General features: G+C 43.8%; 1 protein-coding gene and 1 long non-coding RNA gene across 12 annotated transcripts in view; one reads left to right on the forward strand and one right to left on the reverse strand.

Moving 5' to 3' along the window:
- The window catches only part of NPRL3 (NPR3 like, GATOR1 complex subunit), a 43906-nt gene that overhangs the window by 20279 nt on the left and 370 nt on the right, over positions 1-23257 (reverse strand). For 3 of the 10 annotated variants that reach the window (XM_071444352.1, XM_071444356.1, XM_071444359.1), the window contains exons 2-8: positions 21679-21748; positions 16808-16846; positions 13313-13442; positions 10092-10166; positions 7928-8102; positions 6627-6708; positions 326-463 (exon numbers count right to left, since the gene is read on the reverse strand). In XM_071444352.1, the coding sequence (XP_071300453.1) occupies positions 326-463; positions 6627-6708; positions 7928-8102; positions 10092-10166; positions 13313-13442; positions 16808-16846; positions 21679-21748 (709 nt within the window). Of the gene's footprint in view, positions 1-325; positions 464-6626; positions 6709-7927; positions 8178-10091; positions 10167-13312; positions 13443-14027; positions 14109-16436; positions 16764-16807; positions 16847-21678; positions 21749-23257 lie in introns of those variants that run through there. The other 7 variants (XM_071444353.1, XM_071444357.1, XM_071444355.1 and 4 more) reach the window with 7 other exon arrangements.
- LOC139598227 (uncharacterized) lies at positions 8778-21696 on the forward strand. Of its 2 annotated transcripts, XR_011681836.1 has the most exons (3): positions 8778-9470; positions 9917-15243; positions 18321-21696. It is a non-coding gene; the product is annotated as an uncharacterized lncRNA (long non-coding RNA). The 2 variants fall into 2 exon arrangements; XR_011681835.1 differs by lacking the exon at positions 18321-21696 and having other exon boundaries at positions 9917-15489.

The following is a 23257-nucleotide window of genomic DNA, read 5'->3' on the forward strand; positions in this document are numbered from 1 at the left end:
AGAATCACCATCTCTGGGTGTGTTTAAAAAAAGCCTGGACATGGCACTTGGTGCTACAGTCTGGGTGAGGTGTGAGGGCACAGGTTGGACTCGAGGATCTTAGAGGTCTCTGCCAACCTCATCATTCTGTGATTCTGTGATTCTGTGTGATTGTGTGATCCTGTGATTCTGTGTGATTCTGGGAGCCCTGTCTGAGCCCAGGCCCCCCTCCTCCACAGCCCAGTCACACCATCCCCCTGCCTGAGCCACCTCAGACATCTGCAGCACCACCCTTGGAACAGGAGCAAGGACTGGCCACACTCTGAGGGGCAGAGCTTGCTCTTACCTGATGGATTTCAGACTTCTCTCAATTGCTTCTGGGGGTATGAAGTTGGTGGCAACATAGTGGATTTTGTGAGGAAGGCAGAAACTCACTTCCAGCCAGTTGTTGATGTGTAAACGAACCACCCCTGTTGTGCAGAGACTAAAACAGGAAGGCAATCAATCCATACAGCATTTACCCTCAATCACAAATGAAAACTGTGGTCCAGGGTCACCCCTGCACAGAAATCAGATCAGGACAGGAAAAGACTGAATGCACTCTGTCTGTGCCCAGGCTGGCTGAGGACCAGCTGACAGCTGCACATACAGAGCACCATCCCCTACAGCATTTGAGGGAGATTTGAGAGACTTCACCACTGACCTTCTGCTCCCTCTGCCCTTAACATTGCAGCAGTGTCTCAAGTTAAAGTAGTTTATTCAAGATCTACTGCAAGGCAAAGGAAAATCCTCTAGGCCAAAGCTGCAAAGATGAACTGGGCACAGTTTTCATCTCCAATTTCCATCTTCCCCTCCAAGCAAAAAGAAAAGAGGATGTCTGTACTGGGCAAGGGCTGTTCCAAGCAGCACATTTCCACAATAACAGCCTCCTTGTGTTAGGTTGTTTGTTTCCTTACTAACCTGTCCCTGCTTGTGACATGAAATCACAAACGTGCCTGTTACATGGTTTCTTCACTCCAGGAAACCACAGGGACTAAGCTAAGCCCTTCAGCTGACTCCAGCCAACAGGACTGGAGTGGAAGCAGTGGATGTCCCAGGAATAATAAAGACAATAAAGTCAGACCCTGGCAGTCGGCCTGAAAGCAACAGTAAGCCTCTTTTACTTAAAAAAAACCAAAAAACAAAAAAAACAAAAACAAACAAACAAAAAAAAACAAACAAAAAACCAACCCCCCCCCAAAAAACAACAACAACAACAACAACAACAACAACAACAACAACAAAACTAAACAGAAAAGCTGGAGATTAGAGCCAGGATCATCATTCAGGTGCTTTTACAGAAGTCTGCCAGTCCAGACAAGAGGTGGAATCCACCTCAGGAAGGAACTATATTTACTCAAAATGGGGAATGTACCATAAGAAGTTAAGGCAGCACCACCTTGCAAACCCTCACAATATTCCCATTCCACAGGCAGGGGATGCTGGCCTGGGAACAGCTGTGCTGGGAGGAAGCAGCAAGGCCCACCACACCTTTTCATGAGTTAGGAACACATAAACTTATCTATCTCAAGCTCTACACCTGAGAACTGAACTTGTCAATGCCCTTCAATTTCAAACTTTCTTCCCAAAGAACACTTTTTGGCTTAAAATCAAATTTCAAAGTTTGCACTCTGAAAACTCCAGCCTGAATTTTAAATTCAAAGTGTGTTGAGATTCGCAATTTGACTTTTATGTCAATAACTGCCATGAATTTCCCCCTCTACACAAAACAGATTAAAAAACATGCCAGGAACAGGCCAGGAGCAAATATGCTGCTGGAAAAGTCTTTATGTGGTGGTTTAACCATTTATAACCAGCATTCAACTGCAGGTCACAAACTAACATGCTCTTTTTCAAGCTCATCTGCTGTGGAGGGGGTTTGGAGAGAGCAGAAATTTCAGCTTTAAACAAAAACATTGGGTAGCTTTGGCTGCTGGTGCAACTACTCACCAAACCACAAGACAGTGGTGAGGGAGCAAACAGCATCCCCTCCCACCTCACACATGATCAGACCCATTGGGAACATCTCACTGCAGACAGCACTTCCCAAAAGGTTTTGTTCTCAAATCTTGCATGGAACTCTGGAAAATGCTGATTTTTCAAGCTGCAAAGGGAGCAGATACTGTGTGTTTTCCTCTTTCTAAAAGGCACTGAGAGGGTGAATCCAGTGTCTCTCTGGCCCCATCAGCTCTGATCTGCTCAGAGGCTCCCAGCCCTGAAGGAACATGCAAAGCACCAACACCTCTGGTTTAGTTCATTAAATGCTGCAGCTCCAGTAACACTGCTTATCCACCACAAACAACTGACAGATAAAGCTGGATTCCCTCAAAATCCATCAGGGAAAAGGGCTGAAGCTGTGGTTATCCACACCATCTCCCAGGCCAAACCCTCACAAGGGGAAACCTGCCAATAAAGGAATGGGACAAGTGAGTCCAGAGACCACCTGAAAGCTCTTGGGGTTGCAAAAACAGGTTACCCAAGAGCAGCAGAGATGTATGAAAGCATGGAACACTTGCAGGGACATTTCCCCTGCAGAGTTTAACATTCACACAAAGATCCAGTTGGTTCCTTTCATTGTTTGGTCCAAGTGCACTAAGGCAAAAGGTTTAATTATATAATTACACTCTCCACAACATAATTTTGTCTGCAGTGCACTACACAACAAGAGCCTAGAATTAAAGACAACAAGAAAACCAGATTTTCAGTTCTGATCTGGATCTTAATTTTATTCTTCTGCATTTGCATTCAGCTGTACAATTTCCAGCCTGCATTATAGCTTTATGAACACAATTTCTCCTTCACCTGCCCCTCCTTGGATGGAAAATAATTAAGTGTCTGTAATTTGACAAGGAACAAGCTGCACCCTCCAGCAGAAGCACTTGCAACTGCCCTTGGCCAGAAAGCAGAGTTAAATAATGTCCCCAGTATAGACACAAACATTCAGGCAATAGGATATTAAACCCTCCAAGATATTTTATTCCATAAAAACTCTGTTTCAACACTTTTTTTAATCTCTGGTTGGTAACACCTGATGAATGATCTGAGGGATATGGCCAAGGATCAGGATGATCAGATAACAGAGTTTAAAACTGAGACAGGGAGAGGCAAACAGGAAAAAGCTGTTTAATGTCTCTCCATCATAAGGCCCATGAGACATCTCATGCTACAAGAAGTAGCAAAGTTCAGAAGAAATAGAAAGAAACACAAAAAGTAGTTAAAGCATGGACCTCCTTATCAGAGGATGCTGTGGTTGTTCAATATTTACCCTGGCTCACAGGACTGTGGGCTAATTCCAGGCAGTGACATCAGCTGAAAGCTGCTGAATGTACAGAAACCCCTCCAGAGCTGCAGGAAGCTGGGGAATATTTTAGGGGCTATCACTGCTCTTTTGCTCTCTTCTGCTGTGTCCTGAGCTGTGAGCTACTGCCTCAAAATGAGAACATGAAAGTTTGCCAGCATCTCCCAGAACTGCAGCCTTTTCCATTACTATTGGCAAAAGAAATCCCACTTCACATTTATAAAAGAGTTATGAATTTTTACATGTCCACACCTCACATCACATCTGTCCTGTTTATATCAGAAATTAGCCCCATGTTTTTGAGTGTGGTGGAGGTGAGCTTGTAGCTTTGGAGTTTGTTTTTCCTAGAGGTTGTGACTACTCAAGAGCTTTGAAATGATTTCACATTTCCTTATAAAGGACAAAGGGCTGTCCTTTGATAAATAACTGTAGTTGGATTCTTTTTTACAGCACAGCCACAGAAATAACATTAAGTCTCATAGAATTATTTCCTGAGCTGAGATGGGCTAGATTTACCACACAGCTGAGTCTCACTAGGCTAAAAATTTATAAAGGCTCTTTCTGTATTAAAAAGAAGAAATAAACAATCCAAACCTCCCCAAAAACCTCTCCACACTTTTGCTTTTATTCCAGTGCAAAGCTAAGAGAAATTTGCTAGAACCAGACAGGCAGTTAGTAACTCTCAAGCTCACATATTATCTACAGTTGCAGATAAAACTATGTGAAAGCTCTTTAAAACAGACACATATTGTAACACCAATAAGTTTTTCAGCGCTGAAGTCCTGAAAAATTTCTTGAGCCTAGAAACCATTGCTTTCTGTTCCACACCAATGCTTCAGTTTGGGGACAAGATGAATGAAGAGTTTCAATTTTCTGAATTAATCAAAAAGAAACATTCTAGTTCTCTCCATTAGAGACAACATGTCCCAGGAAGCAGAAGCTGAAAGGCTCTGAGCTGTCACTGTAATACCACTCCATTGCTAGTCAAGATGTCCTGGGTACTGATCCTGCCTTAATGGAACACAGGCATCTCATTCAAAACCAAGGAACACTTTGAACAACAGAAATATTCCTCTGCTTGTGGTTTTGCACAAACCAACTTGCTCAGGGACATGCTGGGTCCTGCCTGAAATACCTCAGCACCATCTACAGGAAGCCAAGGGCTCGACAGCACCTCTGGAGCAACCCTGGAAATTGGGCTGGAATTGCAGAAATCAGCAGGCACTTGGAAATGCTGGTTGGAGCAAATCTCAAACGGAGAGCTGGGCTCCATCTGCAATTCAAAGTGCTCTCTCCACTCCACTGGCTGCTCTCCCACAGCCAAAGGCTATGCCAGAAGCCTCTGTAAATTTAGAGCAGCACTTTGTCCCTGCATGCATCCAAAGGTTTACCCTTCCCAGCACTCCCTTCTCCTTTAAAAGCAACAGAGCAAATCTTTCCATCTTCCCTCTGAGGTCATTCATACTCCTCCACACTCTCTAGGTGGCCTAAATCCCTCTTGATATGTGGTGTCCAAACTGGATAAAATATTCATTACAGCAGGAGTTTTACAACTGTGAGCAGGATTGGTGCCTATAGTACAGACAAGACTTATTTTATGAATTCTTGTCTATCTGGTTTCTTTTTGTAACCCCATGTCTAACTTATGACTAACCCTCACTTCACAGAAGACCACACAGACTTCACTCCAGAGCTGCTACCACACAGGAATAATTAATTCATCCTGGAGAAAATTGTATTTCTAGAGCTTTTTCTACCTTACTATAAAATAATTTTAAATCTATGTCTGCCTGGCAAGGTGCTGCAGCTCCTCTCAGCTGATCTGACTGCAGGTATAACAAGCATATTTCCTATGTTCTCATATGAAGTATTAATAGAAAAGCCCTGCAGAACATTTCCTTATCACCCAACAACACTGTCAGCTCCTTTTCAAGTACAGCTTTCCAATCAAGCACACAGGCACTTCAGATTTTTACCAACACCAACAAGGTCTCACATTTGCTTTTGACAGTGTCATACAGAAGTGTCAAAATCCAACTTGCACCACTTCTTCCCCACTCACAATGCCTAAATGAGGGAGAAACTGCCTTGTTTTACAGCTGGGGGCAGCACCAAAGTGCATTTCCCCATGGTCTGTTTATTCCTCCTTATCTCTGGGAAGGCTCACATCAGCACAGTCCATGAGCTCTGTGTTGCTACAGTCACAGCTAAATGCCACAAGATGTCACTGTGTCCCTAAAATATTTGAAAACATGATTAGGGTTTGCCCAGTCATAAATACATAGCCCTAGAGGGAGAGAAAAATATAACTGGAATATTAGAATTATAGGCTGCATAAAAACTGCCTTCCTTAAAAGTTTCGTACTTAAACTTGAGTACTTAGGTTTTGTGCAAGGTGTGTGGAACCACATACAACATTTCTTCAAACAAGATGAAATTCACAGCTCTGGAACACAAAGAGCAGCTTAGCAGAAGTTTTCTGATGCTCTTTGCTATCATGAAACCATTTAGGCTCCCAGTGCTTTACCTTACAGGGCTCTGATCCACAGCCCAGGGAGGATAAAGGGTTCCCTGAGGAACTCCAGCCTGATTCCCTGAATCCCTGACAAACACCCCAAGCAAGGGGCACAGCATCTTCCCCCACACAGAGGTTCTGTGTCCCTCTGTCCCAGGCCCTTCCCCAAGCACAATCCAGGCTGCAGGAGCCTCTGGGCCTCAGGAGGCAGCACTGACAGGCACAGGCTCCTGCTGAAGTTCAACAACAGCCCCACACTGCTTTGAAAGCTCTGCCAGAACTTCTAGCCCAGTCAAGAAACAGCATGTTACACTTTTCATTCTGCTGGAAGTCTCAGCATCTCATCCAAATTTGCTGTCCTGACATGCACAAATGGGGCCAGGCCAGTACCTGACTTGCCATCAGTGCTCCTGCAGCACTTTCCCCTTAGCTACAGGTTTAGAGCATTTCCCCAGTGCTGTGATGCCCCTGTTATGGCACTGGTCAGTTCTACACTTCACTTGGCAATAGGTGGCCCTGTGCTAAGGAAGAAAATAATAATTCTTAAAGCTGTGACAGGCATCATCAGCTTTTAACAATGAGACAACAAAGACAGACCAAGGTAATGATGAGGATAGCAGTTCTGCAAACATTTCACCTGAATTCCAGGCTTCACATTGCTCTACCTGGTTTAAACCCAAATCCCAATGATTAACCGCATGAGGAAGTGGATAATATCCTTAGGAACAAAGCCAAGTGATTTCAATGAGAAACAGCATAGTATGAGCCAAGACTGAAGGCTAAAATCCAACTTACCTGTCATATGTCTCTTTGAGATCTCTGGCCAGTTTGCACTTGGGTAGGATGTGATGAAAAGGTGACTGGGGCCCTTCTGTGGCTATGGAAAGATTCAAAACAAGAAAGCAAATAACTGACTTCAAATCAAAGAGTTTCCTCTTCCCCCACTGGGTATCAACCTGTATCTTAGGGACAGAATTTGTATCATTTTAATCTACAATTATCTTTCAAATCTTTTACAATAGCTCAAGTTACACGTTAAAATGATAATAGTGAATTATTGCCAACTTTTGCTAAACCTCAACCCAGTAAAGCACATGTAACCAAATTGGACAAATGATGACTTTAAATGCTTTGTTTTTCTAGATGTTAGCTTTAATTTTTAATGCTTGCAGCAAGATAATGCATCACTGTCAGAGTTCACCTTAAATAGTACATACTGTTATGAGCATTACAGTTACAGAGCATTTTTACAGACTGTACTTGGAAAATGCTCTGTAACTGTTTGCTAGCCAGGTAACAGCACATAAGAGTGAAGCTTCCACATAAGGAGTCTGGTGACTCAGCAGACAGCATTAAAGCATGCAAAACTTGCTCTAGGTTGGGTGAAGCTGGCCACACAGGAGCTCTTCCATGTCAGCCTGACAGGGAGAGGCAAACACGATGGCTCAGTGCAGTCTCCAGAGATTGTGCTGAACTTAACTAGCAAAGAAATCAAAGAAACTACTTCACCTCTGTCACAGACATGTTTTATGAAAAATCCTTTCCTTGGGATTTTTTCTCCTGAGAAGCTGAGAGGCCTCAGGAACAAAATGTAACCAATGGCTATCTGCTGCTGTAAAATGCATCAGGTGCATCTGGGATTGGTCTCATGTGGTTGTTTTTAATTAATGGCCAATCACAGTCCAGCTGTTCAGACTGTCTCAGTCACAAGCCTTTATCATTCTTTCTTTTTCTATTCTTAGCCAGTCTTCTGATGAAATCTTTTCTTCTATTCTTTTAGTATAGTTTTAATATAATATATATCATAAAATAATAAATCAAGCCTTCTGAAACATAGAGTCAAAACATAGAGTCATTCTTGTCTCTTCCCTCATCCTGGGACCCCTGCAACACCACCATACACCTCTAAAAATCACATCCCTGCATAGGGATAGTGAACTTGGCTGAGGCAAAATGCAGGGAAAAGCTCTCAGAATGCTACAGAGCACCAAAACTTGTTCCCAGTGATCCGAGGCACGAGAGAAGCAAGAAGGCACAAGCAGCACCTCTCTGGAAGAGCATTCCAGTGGAGAGCCCCTGCTGCTGAAAGCACTCACTCTCTGCCATGGCAGACACCTCGTCCTGGATGGCCAGGATGAGCTTGGCCTCGCGGGTCAGGTACTGGCAGCGGCGCTCCTCGTGCTGCAGGACGATGGCGATCCTGCGCGACAGGTTGTGCAGGCAGCTGATCACCGACGGGTCCGCGTTGGCCTGCGGGAGCACCAGCAGCCTCTGAGCCATGCAAGGACAGCCATGATGGGGAACAGGCAAATGGTTTCCCACTGAGACCAAAAATCAGCCTCTTGACTGGAAAGGAACAGAATTTTCTCTACCCACGAGCAAGCAGAAGCTTGGAGGTGTCCAAATGTAATTCTAAGCTCGTCTAAGTGCGTGAAAGGAACACCACACCTGGACAGGGATAGCTCTATCTGGGCTGTTTTTCCAGTTGTTAACAGGCCTTCTACCAGCAGAGAGAAAAGACCTCAACTTCACACAGTGCAACAAGACAGTGCAAGCTTTTTGAAAAGGCAGAATATCCCAGTGTTCAGGTTAAACTCACTGGCAGCACAAGGGCTGCAGTGCCTTTAACATGTCCCACTAACTCCATGTTGCCCCACGGGTGTTTGTCCTATGTACTGACAAGGCAGTGACTAGGTAACAATTACCAGCTCATGACCAATATTTTCATCCCAAATCTGAATTAATTTGGATTTATTCTCCCAAAAAATTCACAAATATAGCTTATTGCCAACACTGCATTTATGAAAGTCCCAGAAAGAAAGTGCTGGAAAAATCTATCACATCAGTACAGCTGCCAAGGGGGGTGAGGGGGAATTCACTAGCTCCAGCATGAGTCAGCAGCTGCTTCATGTTTGTTAAGACATTTAAAGGAATTTAAAGTTCTGGCAAGTGACCACTTGGCACAGAAACCAGCAAACTGTGACTCATCAGTTTTTTGACTCTGCTGTTCTTGCTGAGTCACGCCACGTTGGTAGCCCTGAAGCTCAAACACAGCAGGATCAGTGCTGATTATCACACTTGGGCCTTTGCCTGCTCTGTCTGCCCACTGCAGATGGACACTCATCTTTATCTTTGAGGGCCTCCACCCAGCTACTGCACTGCTCCATCCCAGGAAAAAATTTCCACTTGCTTCTTGCCCAACACTTTCCAGAAACCTGACTGCTCCCTGTGAACTAAGAGTGTCTCATTTGGCAAATGGATTTTGTGCTGCATCACACACACAATTAAATCACTATCATCTCATGGCTGAAGGGCAAAGACAGCAAGTTTTCCTAGAAGCACTAGAAATTAGATTCCAGAAAAATGTGGGCTAGTCTTCACTGTGAATGAAGGTGCATTGGTTTCCACACTTCTGCTGCCACATGGCTCAGTGTGCATCAATTTGTGCATTTGCAGGTGCATCTACACAAGCAAAGCACAGGGCTTTACCAAATCACCAAAACAACATCTTTTAACATGAGAAATCTAAAATCAACTCCTCCATTGTAAATTCAGCACTCCCTGACCCAGCAGTGTCCTAAAGCACAGCAACATTGGATTGCCAGCAGAGCTCTGTAAACAATTTCTGGCTTGATTCAGGTACTTGTCCTGTGTGAAATCTTGCTCCTCATCTGAGGACAAGCCATGTCCATGTCACCACTGCAAAGCCAGTGGTAAGAAAAGTGCCAGTGCTAAAAGAAAAAAAATTCCTTTCACAAGCATGGAGCTGGAGGTTTTAAAATGATGACATTACATCCAGTTGAGCACAAATCAACCATTTCCACAAAGATAACTATTCCACCTCCCTCTTTTATTTTTAAAAAGGAAAAGAAAGCCAGAGCTCAGAAATCAAGTAATGCTTGAACATAATGAAATTTCTAGGGCTTTATACACCTAATTAGACAAGCCAGGATCCCTTAACACCAGCATCTAGTTAATAGAGGATGCCTGAAAAAAAATTCCAGGCAGAAACTATGTATTTGTTCTAGGTTTTTGCTGAGCATTGAAACCTCTTTATTCTTCACTTGTACCTTCTTCTCATTTAGCTGTTCAGCTGCTGCTCCCTGGCACTCTCCCTTTACAGTGACCTCACTGCTGAGAGGAGGCAGCTTTCAAACACTGGCCATTAATCACAAAACAAGCCTGGAGTGTGAGCCTTCTGCATTGTCTCATGCATCCAAGGCACATCCCACTGTCAGATGGAATGGAGACAGTCCTTACCCTTAGTGCAAACACCACGTTGAACAGAATCATGGTGGGCATCTCTCTCTTTGGTGAGGGGTCAGTTTTGGATACCTGAAAAATATTTTTTAGAAAATCCCATTGGCTAGTGTCAGCTGGAGACAGTAACAAAGGGAAAGTAATGTAAAAAAATTTTTAAAAAAATATAGTTAAATAACAAGCTGAGAAAAGAGAGTAGACAAATCAATATATAACATCAAATATGACTGGCAAAACATAGAACTATGCTTTTGTTTTTAACTGGAGTGTCACAGTTACTCTACAACACTGCCTTTGCTGAGCAACTGTGAAGACTTAAACCAAACACAAGCATGGAAATGAGGGTCAGTTAAGACAGCACTCTTACTTAGTGTCTCTGTTATTACATTTAGCATCATTAGAGACCTTAGGTTTAAATGTTTTAGCACAACTGTCAGATGTACTGTCAACAGAATTGCACAGATCTCAGGCCACACCTATTCCTTCCTTTCCTAAAATCCTCATTCAAATTCCATCCTGTTACAAGCTGCTGCTTTTATCACACAAAATATGCTCTAGAACAGCAGTACTAAACTAAAAGGTTTGATTTTTCCCTTCCTGCAGGATTTCAAACACATTATCCAGCCCCTCTATTCTCTTTGTAGCAGAGAGCTCCATTCCTAAGGCAGATTCAAACTTTCCAGCGAGAAGAAACAGCTGGAGCTGAGACAAGCAAGTGGAATTTGGACAGCCAGAGCAGCTCCAAAGGGAGCACGTGTCACCACAAGATGGAGCACAAAATGCAGAGGACATTCCCACCTCCCCTGTGGCTCCCTGCTCAACACCCACCCCATCCCCAGAGCAAACAGCTGGAACCTGCCAGGCCAAACAAAAGTTGGTCTCTACCCTAAGTATGTGCAGCACCTGAGCCAGGGCAAGCACAGAGCAGCATCTGCCCTTCCCCACAGGTTCCAAGCACCAGCACTGAACTGCTCAGGACTGAACTCCAAAATCTGACTGCTTTCACTCAGGAGGCTCTACATTTAGAAAACTAAGAGGTGATACATATTTTGGGGTTTTTTTTGTCCTAAAGTGAAAATTACATTCTGTCAGAAAGGCAGTGATGGGAGAGTGGTAAAGGCAGTTTACTGTGTTAATCTGTTCTGGAGTTACAGGTTCCAGGACATCTTGTGAATTTCCAAGTGTAAGGACTGATCCTGGTCCTTCCTTAAAATCAGAGAAATGACCACCACTAACATCAGTTGGGATGCAGGCTAGATTTCATATCAACTCATGTCCAGAAAAAAAGAAGAAGGCTGAGCTGGGAAAGAAAATGCTGAAGGAATTTGAAGAGTTCAGAACATTGCTACATAAAAAGCAATCTGGCACACAGGATTAAATGTTTGTGCTCTTGTAACTCCTGAATTTCATCAGGGTAAGAATTTGCTGAGCTGTCCTGTGGATTAATTTACTGCAGTATGAACTCTGAGGAAATTCAAAGCAGAGGCTGCTGGGTTACTCCAGACACTGCCTGAGCTCCATGGAAAAGCAGCTCCATCTGGTTCCTCCTAACTGCAGGAGGGTCCCAGATTTACACTGACACAAACCAGCAGAGATGGCTGCCACATCTCGAAGATTCTGGACTCTAGAAAGTTCTGGGGTGCCTCCTAGGGTGATGAGACACACCCAAAAAGAAGTTCCTTCAGAAGTAACAAAAAAGTGTTTACAGCTCCTTATAACTTTATTTGCCCAGATGCAATTTTATTTAGACAAACTGAAGTGACATTTCATGCAATTAGGATTAAAATGATTGGAAAGAATGTACAATAATAAGTGGTGAAAAAAATGCAAATACAAATTTTCAACCTCGTTTAGAGCACATTTAGGAAGCTGAACCTTTCAGATGAGATTAATAAAAGAAAGAAAAATTATCTGAGGGAGAACAGGCCACTGCTGTCAGAGCCTTGAGGGCACCACCTTAAATGGCCCTGGCCAGGACCTGTTCCCACACAAATTCCCCCCAAAGTCCATGACCTGGGAGCCCCATTTAGGCTCAGCCCAGGGCCTGGAGCTGTGCTGTGTCCAGGATGGGCCTTGGATCTGTGTCTGTCTCCTGGTTTAGTACATCCCACCCTTGTCCTGTCCCCTTCTGCTCCTGGCTGGGGTCCCAATACAGACCCTGGGCCTGGTTCACCACTTGCCTTGTCTGGGGCTGCTGATGGATTTGCACAGCTTGGGCACACTTGAATCCTGTCTTCAAGACAGTTTAACCTTTCAGGACTGAGTCTTGGTGATCCTTCATGACATTTCCTGCAGACTCACAACTGAGTTCCCAAAGTAGCATCTTTTGATGCTTTAGGGCAGCTCCTCGCTGGCATGAAAGCAGTCTGGTCCTCTAAATATCATGCAGCAGTTACCAACAAGCTGTTTCCACCTCTAATTATAGCCAGAAAGCAGGACAGAATTGGCAAGCAGACTTTTTCCCCTGAAAAAGGAATGACTTAGCAAATTCAATGAAAAATGAGACCAAAGAAGTTCAGTGACTGGGATCAGTGTTGGATTCAGAAATTACCAAAACCTAGTTCATTCCTACAGTTGAGCAGGAAGAAGGAACAGGACAGAGAATATCAGGAACACAGAAGCAGGTGAATTCTTTGCAGGATTTAAGCAGGGCCTTTTGCATAGCCCAGACAGCACACTGCTCTCATTCTAAGCACCTAAAATACAGGCCATAGAGGAAGGTCTCAATGCAAACAGCAGCCTGACTTGGTCCACAAGAAAACTCTAGATCTCCTTCAACATCCTACATATTCCATCTAAGTCTTGTGGATCATCTTCAGCCTCAGGAAAAGTTAAAAGCCAAACAAGGCTGACGTAGCTTTTAGCATTTGTGAAGGTTTTTGGTGGTGTTTTTTTAACTGCCACACTAATTAGAGGTGCTAAAAGCTAACTTGCAGTAACTAAAATAGTGAGAAGCAGCTTTTTGAGTTGGAGTGCCCAGTTTTACTTCTCTTTACTCACACTGCTTCCCTACAGTAACCAGAAGAGTTTCTGTGATCACTGACAGCTCCCTCAGTTTGCCACTCACTCCACTGACCCAGAATAAGTAAAAGACAGCTTGGAGCATCAGGAAGTAAAAGCAGGATCAAAAGCCAACATGCTCATTCTGAATTGCAGGTTTCCTCACTAAAACCAGGCAGTTTGTGAGGAAGGCAGGTCCCCAGAGGGGATCTCATACCTACCTGCCCAAGGGCATGCTGGAGCAAGGTGGGATGGCCAACAAAGCGAACATTATCAATCTTCAATTCAAACTTTTTGCCACACATATCTGACTTGGTAGCCAAAATTGTTGCCAGGATGACATCTGAAAACCTTGAAGGGCAGAAACAGAAGTTATTACAGTTTTCAAAAAGCACACTCCCAAAACAGTCCTCCAAATACAGATATATTTAACTCCAAAGTTTTTAAGGCGTTGTAAATTGTGACTGGATTGCTGTACCTGGAGTACCACCAATTATGTAAAATTAAGGACCCCTCAATTACATCCCTCAGATCATCACAATTATAAAACAGGAAGCGTTCACAACAAAGACTGCAGGGTCATGCTCATTTAATTACATGCTCAGCAAATTACAATGAAAAGATTAGATGCAGTTTGCTTAAATATAAAAAGAGCTGGAGTTAGCCATTGCCTGGATTTAGCTGCAGGTTAATGAACTTACTAAGCAATTACATATTGACACAGCCTGTCACTCAAGCACAACAGAGATCTTTAAGCCACTCAGTATGGCAGAGGGGAAGGCAAAAAAGAGCTGATTCAATTAAAAGAAACACAGCCAATGCTTGTCCTTCCTTTCCCAAAGCTCATCAGTGACATTCCAATTGCCTCATTTAACAGATCTCAACCTGTGCTCAGCAGACCACTGGCACCTTCCAAGAGCTGAGCCCTGGCCTCACCTGGGCTTTCTCATTTGATAAATCACATTCATGACAGGCCAGGCCCTTCCCAATGCCCAGGCATGGGGTTACTGAATTGCTCTGGACTGGTGAGGCCAAGGCAGCAGCTCTGAGACAGGAGGGCAAGAATCCACAGGGGGTCAAAACCAGCTAAAAATCCCGTGTGACAAGGGAGGAACTCCACAACTGCTCTCTCTGATGGCCTCAGAGCATTGGTCTGGTCTCTACCAACACTTGTTTTCCTCAAGGTGTCCCCTGGGACAGTGAAGCCCAAACCCACAGGGAAGAGGACTCAGCTGCTAGAGTAAATTTGTTGCTCTAAAATAGGAGCAGTGCAAGGCTTGTTATTAACAAGTTCTCTCCTCATCTGTTTTATAGAAGCTCCTACTTGACCAAATGAATTTCAGACCACTTTCTGAGGAGAGCTGGTTTTAAAGAATGAAATGTTTATTGCATTTTGTGTATTTACAGCCAGGGATGTGTGCCCCTGCCAGACCATCCCCCTAGAGCAGGCAGGTAGCCCAGATAAACCAGTATCACTCAGAGAGGAGGGCAGGCATGGGTGTGTGCTGTGCTCACCTTATCTCTTGGCCACAAGTGAGCCCTCCATGCCCAGAGAAGCAATTAATGTAGCTTAGTCCTGCTTCCCTCTGAGTTATGGAGCACTACAGAAATTAAGACAAATGCACTCAAGGACACAGGGGGAATTCCTTTTATTTACAAATACTGGAGATGAAGGACCACACAGGTCCAAACTGCCAAAGCCCCTGGTGCTTGTACAAACAGGTCACTCTGACCACAGCACTCTGCTTATGTTTGGTTTATGGAAGGAGCAGCTGTGTACAAACTTCCAAATCCCTGGCTGCTCTGCTCCAAACTCCAAGCTAAGGGCAAGCAGAGACTAGCCAGAGACTCCTGGGGCCACTGAGCCCATGCTCCTCAGCCACTGGGCTGCACAACTTGGGAAGTCTGGGAGCAAAGAGCAAAGCGCTGGAACAGGACCTGGACTGACAGTCCCTGGAGATCACATTCAAAATAGGAAAAAAAGTCACTATGACAGCAGGGAGCTTCTCCTCCTCCTTTTGCCCTGTTCAGCAGCTCGTTAATAGGCTCATCATGGAGCCAGGAAGATGGGAACAGCAGTGGATCCAAAAGGAGCATATGTTTTGGGGGGTGAAGGGAGAAGGAGGGCAAACTAGAAAATGTCGGCTTCCTGGTAAGAAATGAGTTACCCTTCCCTCCTCCAGCCTTGGCAAAGGATACCTGGGAGCTGATCAACTGATCATTCTGATAACTTCCACAAGGAATTACACCAGCAGATCCTTTAACAGATAAATGTAGTGCTAAAGGTAGGAATTCAGCAGTTTCCCAGGGGAGTTCTTGACACCAACAGCCCACTCTGCCCTACCTCGCGTGTGGCTCTTTGGGGAGGGAGAGATTAAAAGGCTGATTTTGGAAAGTCCTCAGGATCTTCTCACTACCAGGGTCTTCTGTGTATGGGAGAGTACTGAATTGCAGCCAAAGGACATGCTCAGGGACAGAACCCTGACACAGGTGCACCCCCTATCACCACAGGCTCTCCCAAGAGTCACCTGCACTCCAGCCCCATTCTCCTCCTCTCACAGCCTGGATTTATAGTTTTGCCATCTGGGTTTTTTTACCCCCAGTGCTCTACATAATTTTGACATTTCTTAGGCCTCAGGACAATAGGGAAATTGAGGAACAGCAGATGTGTTATTCCCATTACTTCAATTAGTCACCTCATCTTAGAAAATGACACTTTAAATATTTCAACACACGTTTTCCCATCTTTGGGGTATGCTAAGATGACCTAAAAACACTGACTTCTCAGAGACCAAGAGTTTGCTAGAAGCAGATTAGGTTTTGCAGTTGGGCAGTAACCCTTCTCCTTTTATGAGATTAGTCTGAGCATTGTGAATTCCAGGGGGAAGCAAACCTCTTCTGTACTAAGGAATTCAGCAGGCAGAAAGGAGATACAATAAACAAAAGCTTTGATTTCTCCAAAATATTCTACCACTCCTCTCCAGAGCACAACATTGCAACAGCACATTGAAAAGAAGGGGGGAAGATTCAAACATGAATTCATTCTTTCCCCCAAGAATGGATTGTAACTTTGTATATGCCACAGGAATTCAAAGCAAGGCTCTTATTAAGAATTTTTCTTTGAAGTACTTCAGACAGGATCGGAGTATGTAGGTGAGGTTTATGTTAAGCAGGGACTAGGGATGTTTTTTTTTTTCCTTCTGGGGCCCTGAGTTAAGCACTTTTCCCTCTCTCATCCCATTCAGCTGAGTGGGGCACCAAAAACAAGCAACCAGCACAGCTGTTCAAACCTGGGTCCTCTAAAGGGCTCTCCATCATTACCCTGGGATTAAATAGATTACTCACTGAGCTGTACTTTCAAACCATTTCTCCTCAGAAAACAATTTGATTCAGGGCTCCTTGTTGGAATAACTACAATGCCAAGGCTATACTTGTTGCATTCCCAGAGCCTCCCAGTTTTTCCCAGTTCACAGAGGGGACAGTTCCACACCCATTCTGGATTCCCTACAGGAAGCACAGAAATGTTAGTAGGACCTTGGTAATTATCCTGGAACAAACCTTTAGCAATACATTTCCTACAGACACTGTGATTTAGCATATGATTTTCTCATCATTCAGTGTAAAACAGAAACCAGAAACAAAAGCACAATTAAAAGGATGGTGAGAAAAGAAAGCCATTCTAGACAAAGGTGATTGTTTAGAATGTTTGGTCTTACCCTGAAACCAATTGCTCATCAGTTAGAGGACATTGGTCTCTGAAATGGGAACATGGCCATAAACACAAAACAAAACACAACAAAAGAAAATAAACGAGGCAAGTACACAAAATACAAAAGAGAAAAAAAAAGAGATAATATTAAAAACAAGGATGAACTATTAAGGGTTAAACTCCTGTAAAGGAAATATAACTGTTGAGGAGAGTCTAAAGTTAATGGAAGGTGAATTCCAGGGATACATTGCAGGCTGTTTGACAGCATGGAGAAAACAGACTAAGGTAATTTAGTCCTTGCACTAGCAGTGGCTGCTGCCATGTGTTTTCCCACAGTACACAGCATTTATGGAGCTGATTTCCAGGACACTTTTTAATTCATGCTTACCTTAAGAGAAACAGCAGAGGTTGCAGCCTGATTTAGAGCAGATTCTAAACCTCAGTTTCTTTCCTAGACTATTGCTATCATTTCCACCAAAGAACCTCCCATGCAGCCCCAAACAACCCACAGCTCTTCCCAGTTGGTTCTAGAGCTTCCATACCCACAAGACTTAGGAAAAGAGGATGCCAAGTGTTTGTTGTTGCAGGATTCTGTGAAGGGCCTGGCACACACAGCCAGCACTGCTCCTGCAGGGATCCTCCCAGCAGACACAAGGCTGGCCAGACTCACAGCACACTGAAATCCTTCCCTGCCCCTCTCTGTGCCCCAGGCAATAAGCACAGCTTAGGAAAAGGGGATTGAAAAAGCTTTCAAGGCAAAGAATCCTAAACCCTTCTTTACAACAGGTGTACAGAGCAGGACTGAGTTAGCACCTGTACTCACTTTTATATCAGAAACACCTGTTTCCATTTTAACATCCAACTGCCACTTTTTCCCCCAGTTAAGATTAAAAAAGGACTTGTTCATAAAACAACTTCATAAATCTACTGAAAAATTAATCTGATAAAAGCTTTCTACTAAGCCACATGAGAAAGGGGAGGCAAACTGAAAACCTCCAACAATTACTTAATACAAAACCCAGATTTCTGCCAGTGACAATGAAAAGAGAACCTAGAGAGCCCAAATGACAAACTACACAATGGGCTGACATTACAGGAAGGGTGTTTCAAGGAATGGGTGCATGAATGGAAAAGCACAGGCTTACAGAAAGGAAGCCTTTCAGAACAAATACAAGGAACAACACTGGAGTCCAGTGAAAGAGGGACACAGGAAACAAATGTTATCACAGGAGAACTACTGTTTGTTAGAAAGGGACATTCAAACCCTTGTTTGTCAGTAACTTGGGGTTTTTATAACAGAAGCATTTGCTAAATTTGCTAAAACTCCTTCAGTTAGTCAGCTCTGCTACTAAAAATGCAAAGTCTGCTGTAACATATGTTACTATATGTGCTTCCTCATTAGAATATTTGCTTGCTGGCTATACCACCTTCAGAAAAACTACAAAAAAACCTATTTCAAACCAATTTAACATAGCATTATTTGATGGCTTCAAAGGAGTTATTGCCTCCTATTTTTTCAGGGGAAAGAAAGAAGACTGGCAGGCATCTCCATAAACATTGGGAGGGGGTGTATTCCTGGTAAAACACTCAGAAACTGAAGGATGTTTTTGAAAAGTGCAAATGATGAAAGGCTGAGAAGAAGCCAACAGAGACACTTGACAAGCAATTTGTTTTGACAGTGACAGTCTTCTGAATACCTTTTTGTTGCATGGCCACCATCAACACACCTCAAACACTTTTGCTGCTCAACTTGCTTTCAGCAGGAAATAAAATATGTACTCTGCAGACCCAAACACAGCCCCATTGAGCAGAAATGAATACAAGCAAACACACCCCAGGAACCTGGGGAAGGATTATCATGAATAAGCTGCCATTGTCTATAAAAAAAACCAAAAAGCATAACAATGATCAGGAAATTGAGCCTGGAGGCTAAAAGAAATCCAATTATCTGTACAAATATGCTACATGGAAATGGAGTTAAGGCACCTAAACTGATCTGACTTTGTCCCTCCTGAGAGCATTAAGAAAGGTCAGTTCCAAAGTAATTGATCTGGGTTCCAATAGCTATGGGGAAAAAACAACAGTAAATCTTACCTAGGACACAATTGGTACTAGATTACTAATAAATTAAAGACAGGCATCCAATATAAAAAAGGATGACTCCAACCCTCTTAGGAACTACTGCAGCTACAAGATAAATTTGAAATAACCTTTGTACTGAGCATGCAGTGAGAAAACCCCAACCCTACAACATTATCAAACTTGCCATATACCACCAACCCAACCTAGCAGTCTGCCCACTCCACAGCCTCACTTTGTGCCACCAAAACCACCCATGGGTGCTCCTGACATGCAGGGATTGAAAAGAAACTTTTTCCAACTCTTCCTCGATGAAGTCTTCCAAAAATAATACAAAACCACTTCATAAATTACTTTTATTGTGGACAATTTCAGACAGAAAATCATCACCACCAGAAAACAGACTGGACTTTGTGCTGATGAACTCTCTCCATGTGCACTGAGTGTCCAGGAAGGGAACTGCTGCACTGCAGAAGGATCTTACAGGGATGGAGCTGCCACGGAAGGAATGGCTCTCACAAAACCAGTTGCTCCATTCCTGGTCTCTATAACCTGATCTTCAATGAAAACACACACACTGAAGCAAAAATTTATAATGTTGGCGAGGAAAAAAATCAATGATGATATTGGTTCCATGGCATATGAAGGTTAAACTCCTTTCCTCTCCCAGCTTACAAAGCAGGTGCATCTCCCTCCCTCCAGGGGATCTGCACTTCTCTGTCTCCACTCTCCCCTTGGAATCTCTTCTATTCCAAGGCACCAACCTCTGTTACTCCTAAAATTGCCTGATACAAATCAAAGTTGGAGCAATCCATTGCACAGTTTTGAAGATGCCTTTTTGTCTTCTGCTGGAAGAAGCATCTGTGTACTCAAAACTTGCATATTTTTTCCACCTCATCAGTCAGTGAAAAATACAAACTTTGCCAACAAAGCTTCTCTTGTCTAATTTGAATTAACAGCACTCAGTATATAAAGAGCATCAGCATGTCCTTCTACTAGCAGGTACCACTGAAGAGGACACATTTAACTGCTACAGGAGTTGTGTGGGATGCAGGGGATTTAAGAGTGAAGCTTACATTGCTGCTGGGAAAAAGCTTTCTGTAATCAAACTGCAAACAAACACAGTTTTGAAAGGGATTTTGAGTTTCAGAAAACAGATGCCCAGCCATATAAGCAGCACCAGCAGTGTTCTAAACTCCAATACCCAGCATCTAGAATAAATAAACTTTCAGAGCAACAGAAATGCTGCTGCTCTTCTATTTCCCTTTCCATATGCATGGGAGATACAGACAGATCTGAAAAAAATCTTTTATTAGTAACAAATACCTGAGCAGGAGATTAAGCATGAACTTTCATGCCTGGTGTCCTGGACATCACTACAATGAAACAATCTAAATATTTGTTTAGTGTAGGTTACATGCCAGCACATTCAATGTAAAAATCTGCTTCAGGAAAACACCAGCAGTTTTCTCACCTGACCATCATCTGAAATGATAAAAGCTTTTCCTACATCACTGCAGTAACCACATATTGTCTCACACTAACTCAGCAACACAGGCAACATACAATAAACACAGCCACACATGAAGGGCTTTGTCCAACCTGCCAAATCAGTGTCAGACAGAAATTGGTATCATTCCAACACCTTCTTAATCTACCTAGGGAACTTCTAGAGCCAGGGCTTTGAACACTGAGCTCTCCTGCTGTCCACAGCCCAGCCTGACAAGCCAGCCACCAGTTCCCAAAGATACACATGGTTTGCTCCCCCTGCAGCTGTGCCCTGTCCATGCTGCACTCACTGCACACACAACCAAAGGTTGAGTTTGAAGGTTTCAAAGGCATCAGAATGGCAAGAGATACAAATTACCTCAAGCAAAATGTGTTTTCATAAGATCCCAGTCCTGGAAAATGAAATTAACTGATGGATATTTACAGTCATGTGGGTGATTTTAATTTCAGTTAAACCATTCTCTGTCATAAAGTTAACAACAATCTTACATTGACAAAGTGATGATTACTTCTTTAGTACTCTTATAAAAGAGAAGAACAGCAAATACCTCTTTTTTATTAATACTGGAAATAAAAATACATATCAGAAAAAAGATCTGCTAGTGAACTGTGGGCCAACAGACAAAAAAACCTTTTTCTCTCCCAGATTTCTCTCATATCTAGTAGTGATAAATTTAGAGCTATGCAGCAGATTTCAAATGTTCAGCAAAACTAATTAGAGTCCATCCATAAATAAATACATACTGAACACCACACTGCCTATTTTCAGTGCATTTGTTACCCTCTGATTTCCTGTACTTAAAAAACTCTCTTCAAGTGTCAGTTTCCTTTTGAGCCACTGTGTCACTCCACTGACACAACAGCAGCTCTGTCTGGAGAAACAAAATTAGTTATTCATTAGTGCACAGCAATTCCAATAGACCATTACATGAGCTAGGGAAGAAGTTGAGGCAACTGAAAAATATATCCAGTTAGGAGTAGGCAGGTAAAGAAAAGTGGGATTTTGCCAAAGGATTAATACTCCTAGTTTTGAAAGGGCAATATTGCCTTTCTAACAAGCAAGAATAGCTGATCTTGCCCAGGAAACAACAGATTCAACAGCATTCCCTGGTGAGACAGTCCTCTTTACTAAGCACTAAGTTGCTCATAACTTGATATTAAAGCATTTTTTGCCAGGTTGTTGTCTATAGAGTCCAAGAAAATGTGCCTAGGAACTAGGAGGCAAGAGAGCAGGAGGCTGCCTCTCCTCCATTTCAACCTCTCAGGCAGAAGAAATGTTTTCCCTCCTACCTGGAGTCCCCATCTTGATCTTCTGTGCTGTCACCAGAGCCATTCACAGCATATCGACTCCTTGGTTTGTCTGAAGCAAAGAATAAAGATAAATTTACCCTGGAAAAATCTGCTTAATGTGTGTGTGTATGTTTTTCTATTCTCACTCAAAAGAACATTAAAAAAAAAAAGGAGAAAATTTTTATCCTCCAGGGGATGAAGAGGAGAAAGTGAAACATACACAGAAACTGACACAGGTAACAGAAGTTCAAGAGGGAAAAGTAAAAGTCTGACCAATGCAATTTCCCTCCTCATTGCTCAGGTTTTGAGACAATTGCAATGCTCCCAAAGTCAAAGGAAGGGAAATCCTTTATCAACAAAAAGCAGGGGTGGCAGAGAAAAAGGAGGGGGGTGGCAGGGAAGCAGTCAGAAAAAAAAAACAAAAACAAAAAAAGCCCCCATATTTTCATATTTCACCTATAAAAATGGAAAGGGAATTAGAGATTATTCTCCCTTCATAAACTGTCTCACACCCTAAGCAGAGGAGTTAAACTTCTCCCAACACACAGCCACCAGCACACAACCCAGATCACACAGCTCCATCACCCCACAGGCACTGTCCCAAACCACATGCCTCAAAGCAAGAGGTGCAAGCAGTGCTGGCACCTGAATAATCCCATGCTCCTGTTTTCCAGGAGAAATTAAACCTCCTCCAGCACACTATTCAAGACCACAGACTAAAATTTTGTAATTCCTACCCATTACTGGTTAAAGCTTATAGTGTTTACTGAATCACTTCTTCCAAATCAGTGCCATCCTTCTCATCCTGCCTCCTCCTTCCCTTCCCCTGCAGCTCCCAAAACGCACAGGATTCACCTGCCCCAGGTGGACAGGGACACCTGGCACTGATGTGGTTCAGTTGATGGATGAGAGGGGTGCCAGGGCACCTGGGGGGAGTGAGGGCACGGCAGGGCAAGGGCTGAGAGGTGCAGAGTCCCATGGGGAGCTGTGAGGGGGGCCAGGTCCTCATGGACAGAGGGAGTGAGGGGAGCCAGGTACCCAGAGAGGGTGTGACAGGTGTGTTTGGGGGGGGTGACAGGTACCCACAGAGTGTGAGGGGGGGATGACAGGTACCCAGAGAGTGTGTGAGGGGTATGGGGGGGATGGCAGGTACCCACAGAGTGTGAGAGGTGTGTGTGGGGGGATGACAGGTACCCACAGAGTGTGAGGGGTGTGTGTGGGGGGATGACAGGTACCCACAGAGAGTGAGGGGTGTGTGTGGGGGGATGACAGGTACCCACAGAGTGTGAGGGGGGGATGACAGGTACCCACAGAGTGTGAGGGGTGTGTGTGGGGGGATGACAGGTACCCACAGAGAGTGAGGGGTATGGGGGGGGGGAAGACAGGTACACAGAGAGTGTGAGGGGTGTATGAGGGGATGACAGGTACCCACAGAGTGTGAAGGGAGGGTGACAGGTACCCAGAGAGTGTGAGAGGTGTCGGGGGCGGATGACAGGTACACAGAGAGTGTGAGGGGTGTCTGGGGGGGATGACAGGTACACACAGAGTGTGAGGGGCGTGTGGGGGGAATGATAGATAC

Source organism: Agelaius tricolor, unplaced genomic scaffold, assembly GCF_023055355.1.
Source record: "Agelaius tricolor isolate 1412-34295 unplaced genomic scaffold, bAgeTri1.0.p SCAF_19, whole genome shotgun sequence".
Lineage (NCBI taxonomy): Eukaryota > Metazoa > Chordata > Aves > Passeriformes > Icteridae > Agelaius > Agelaius tricolor.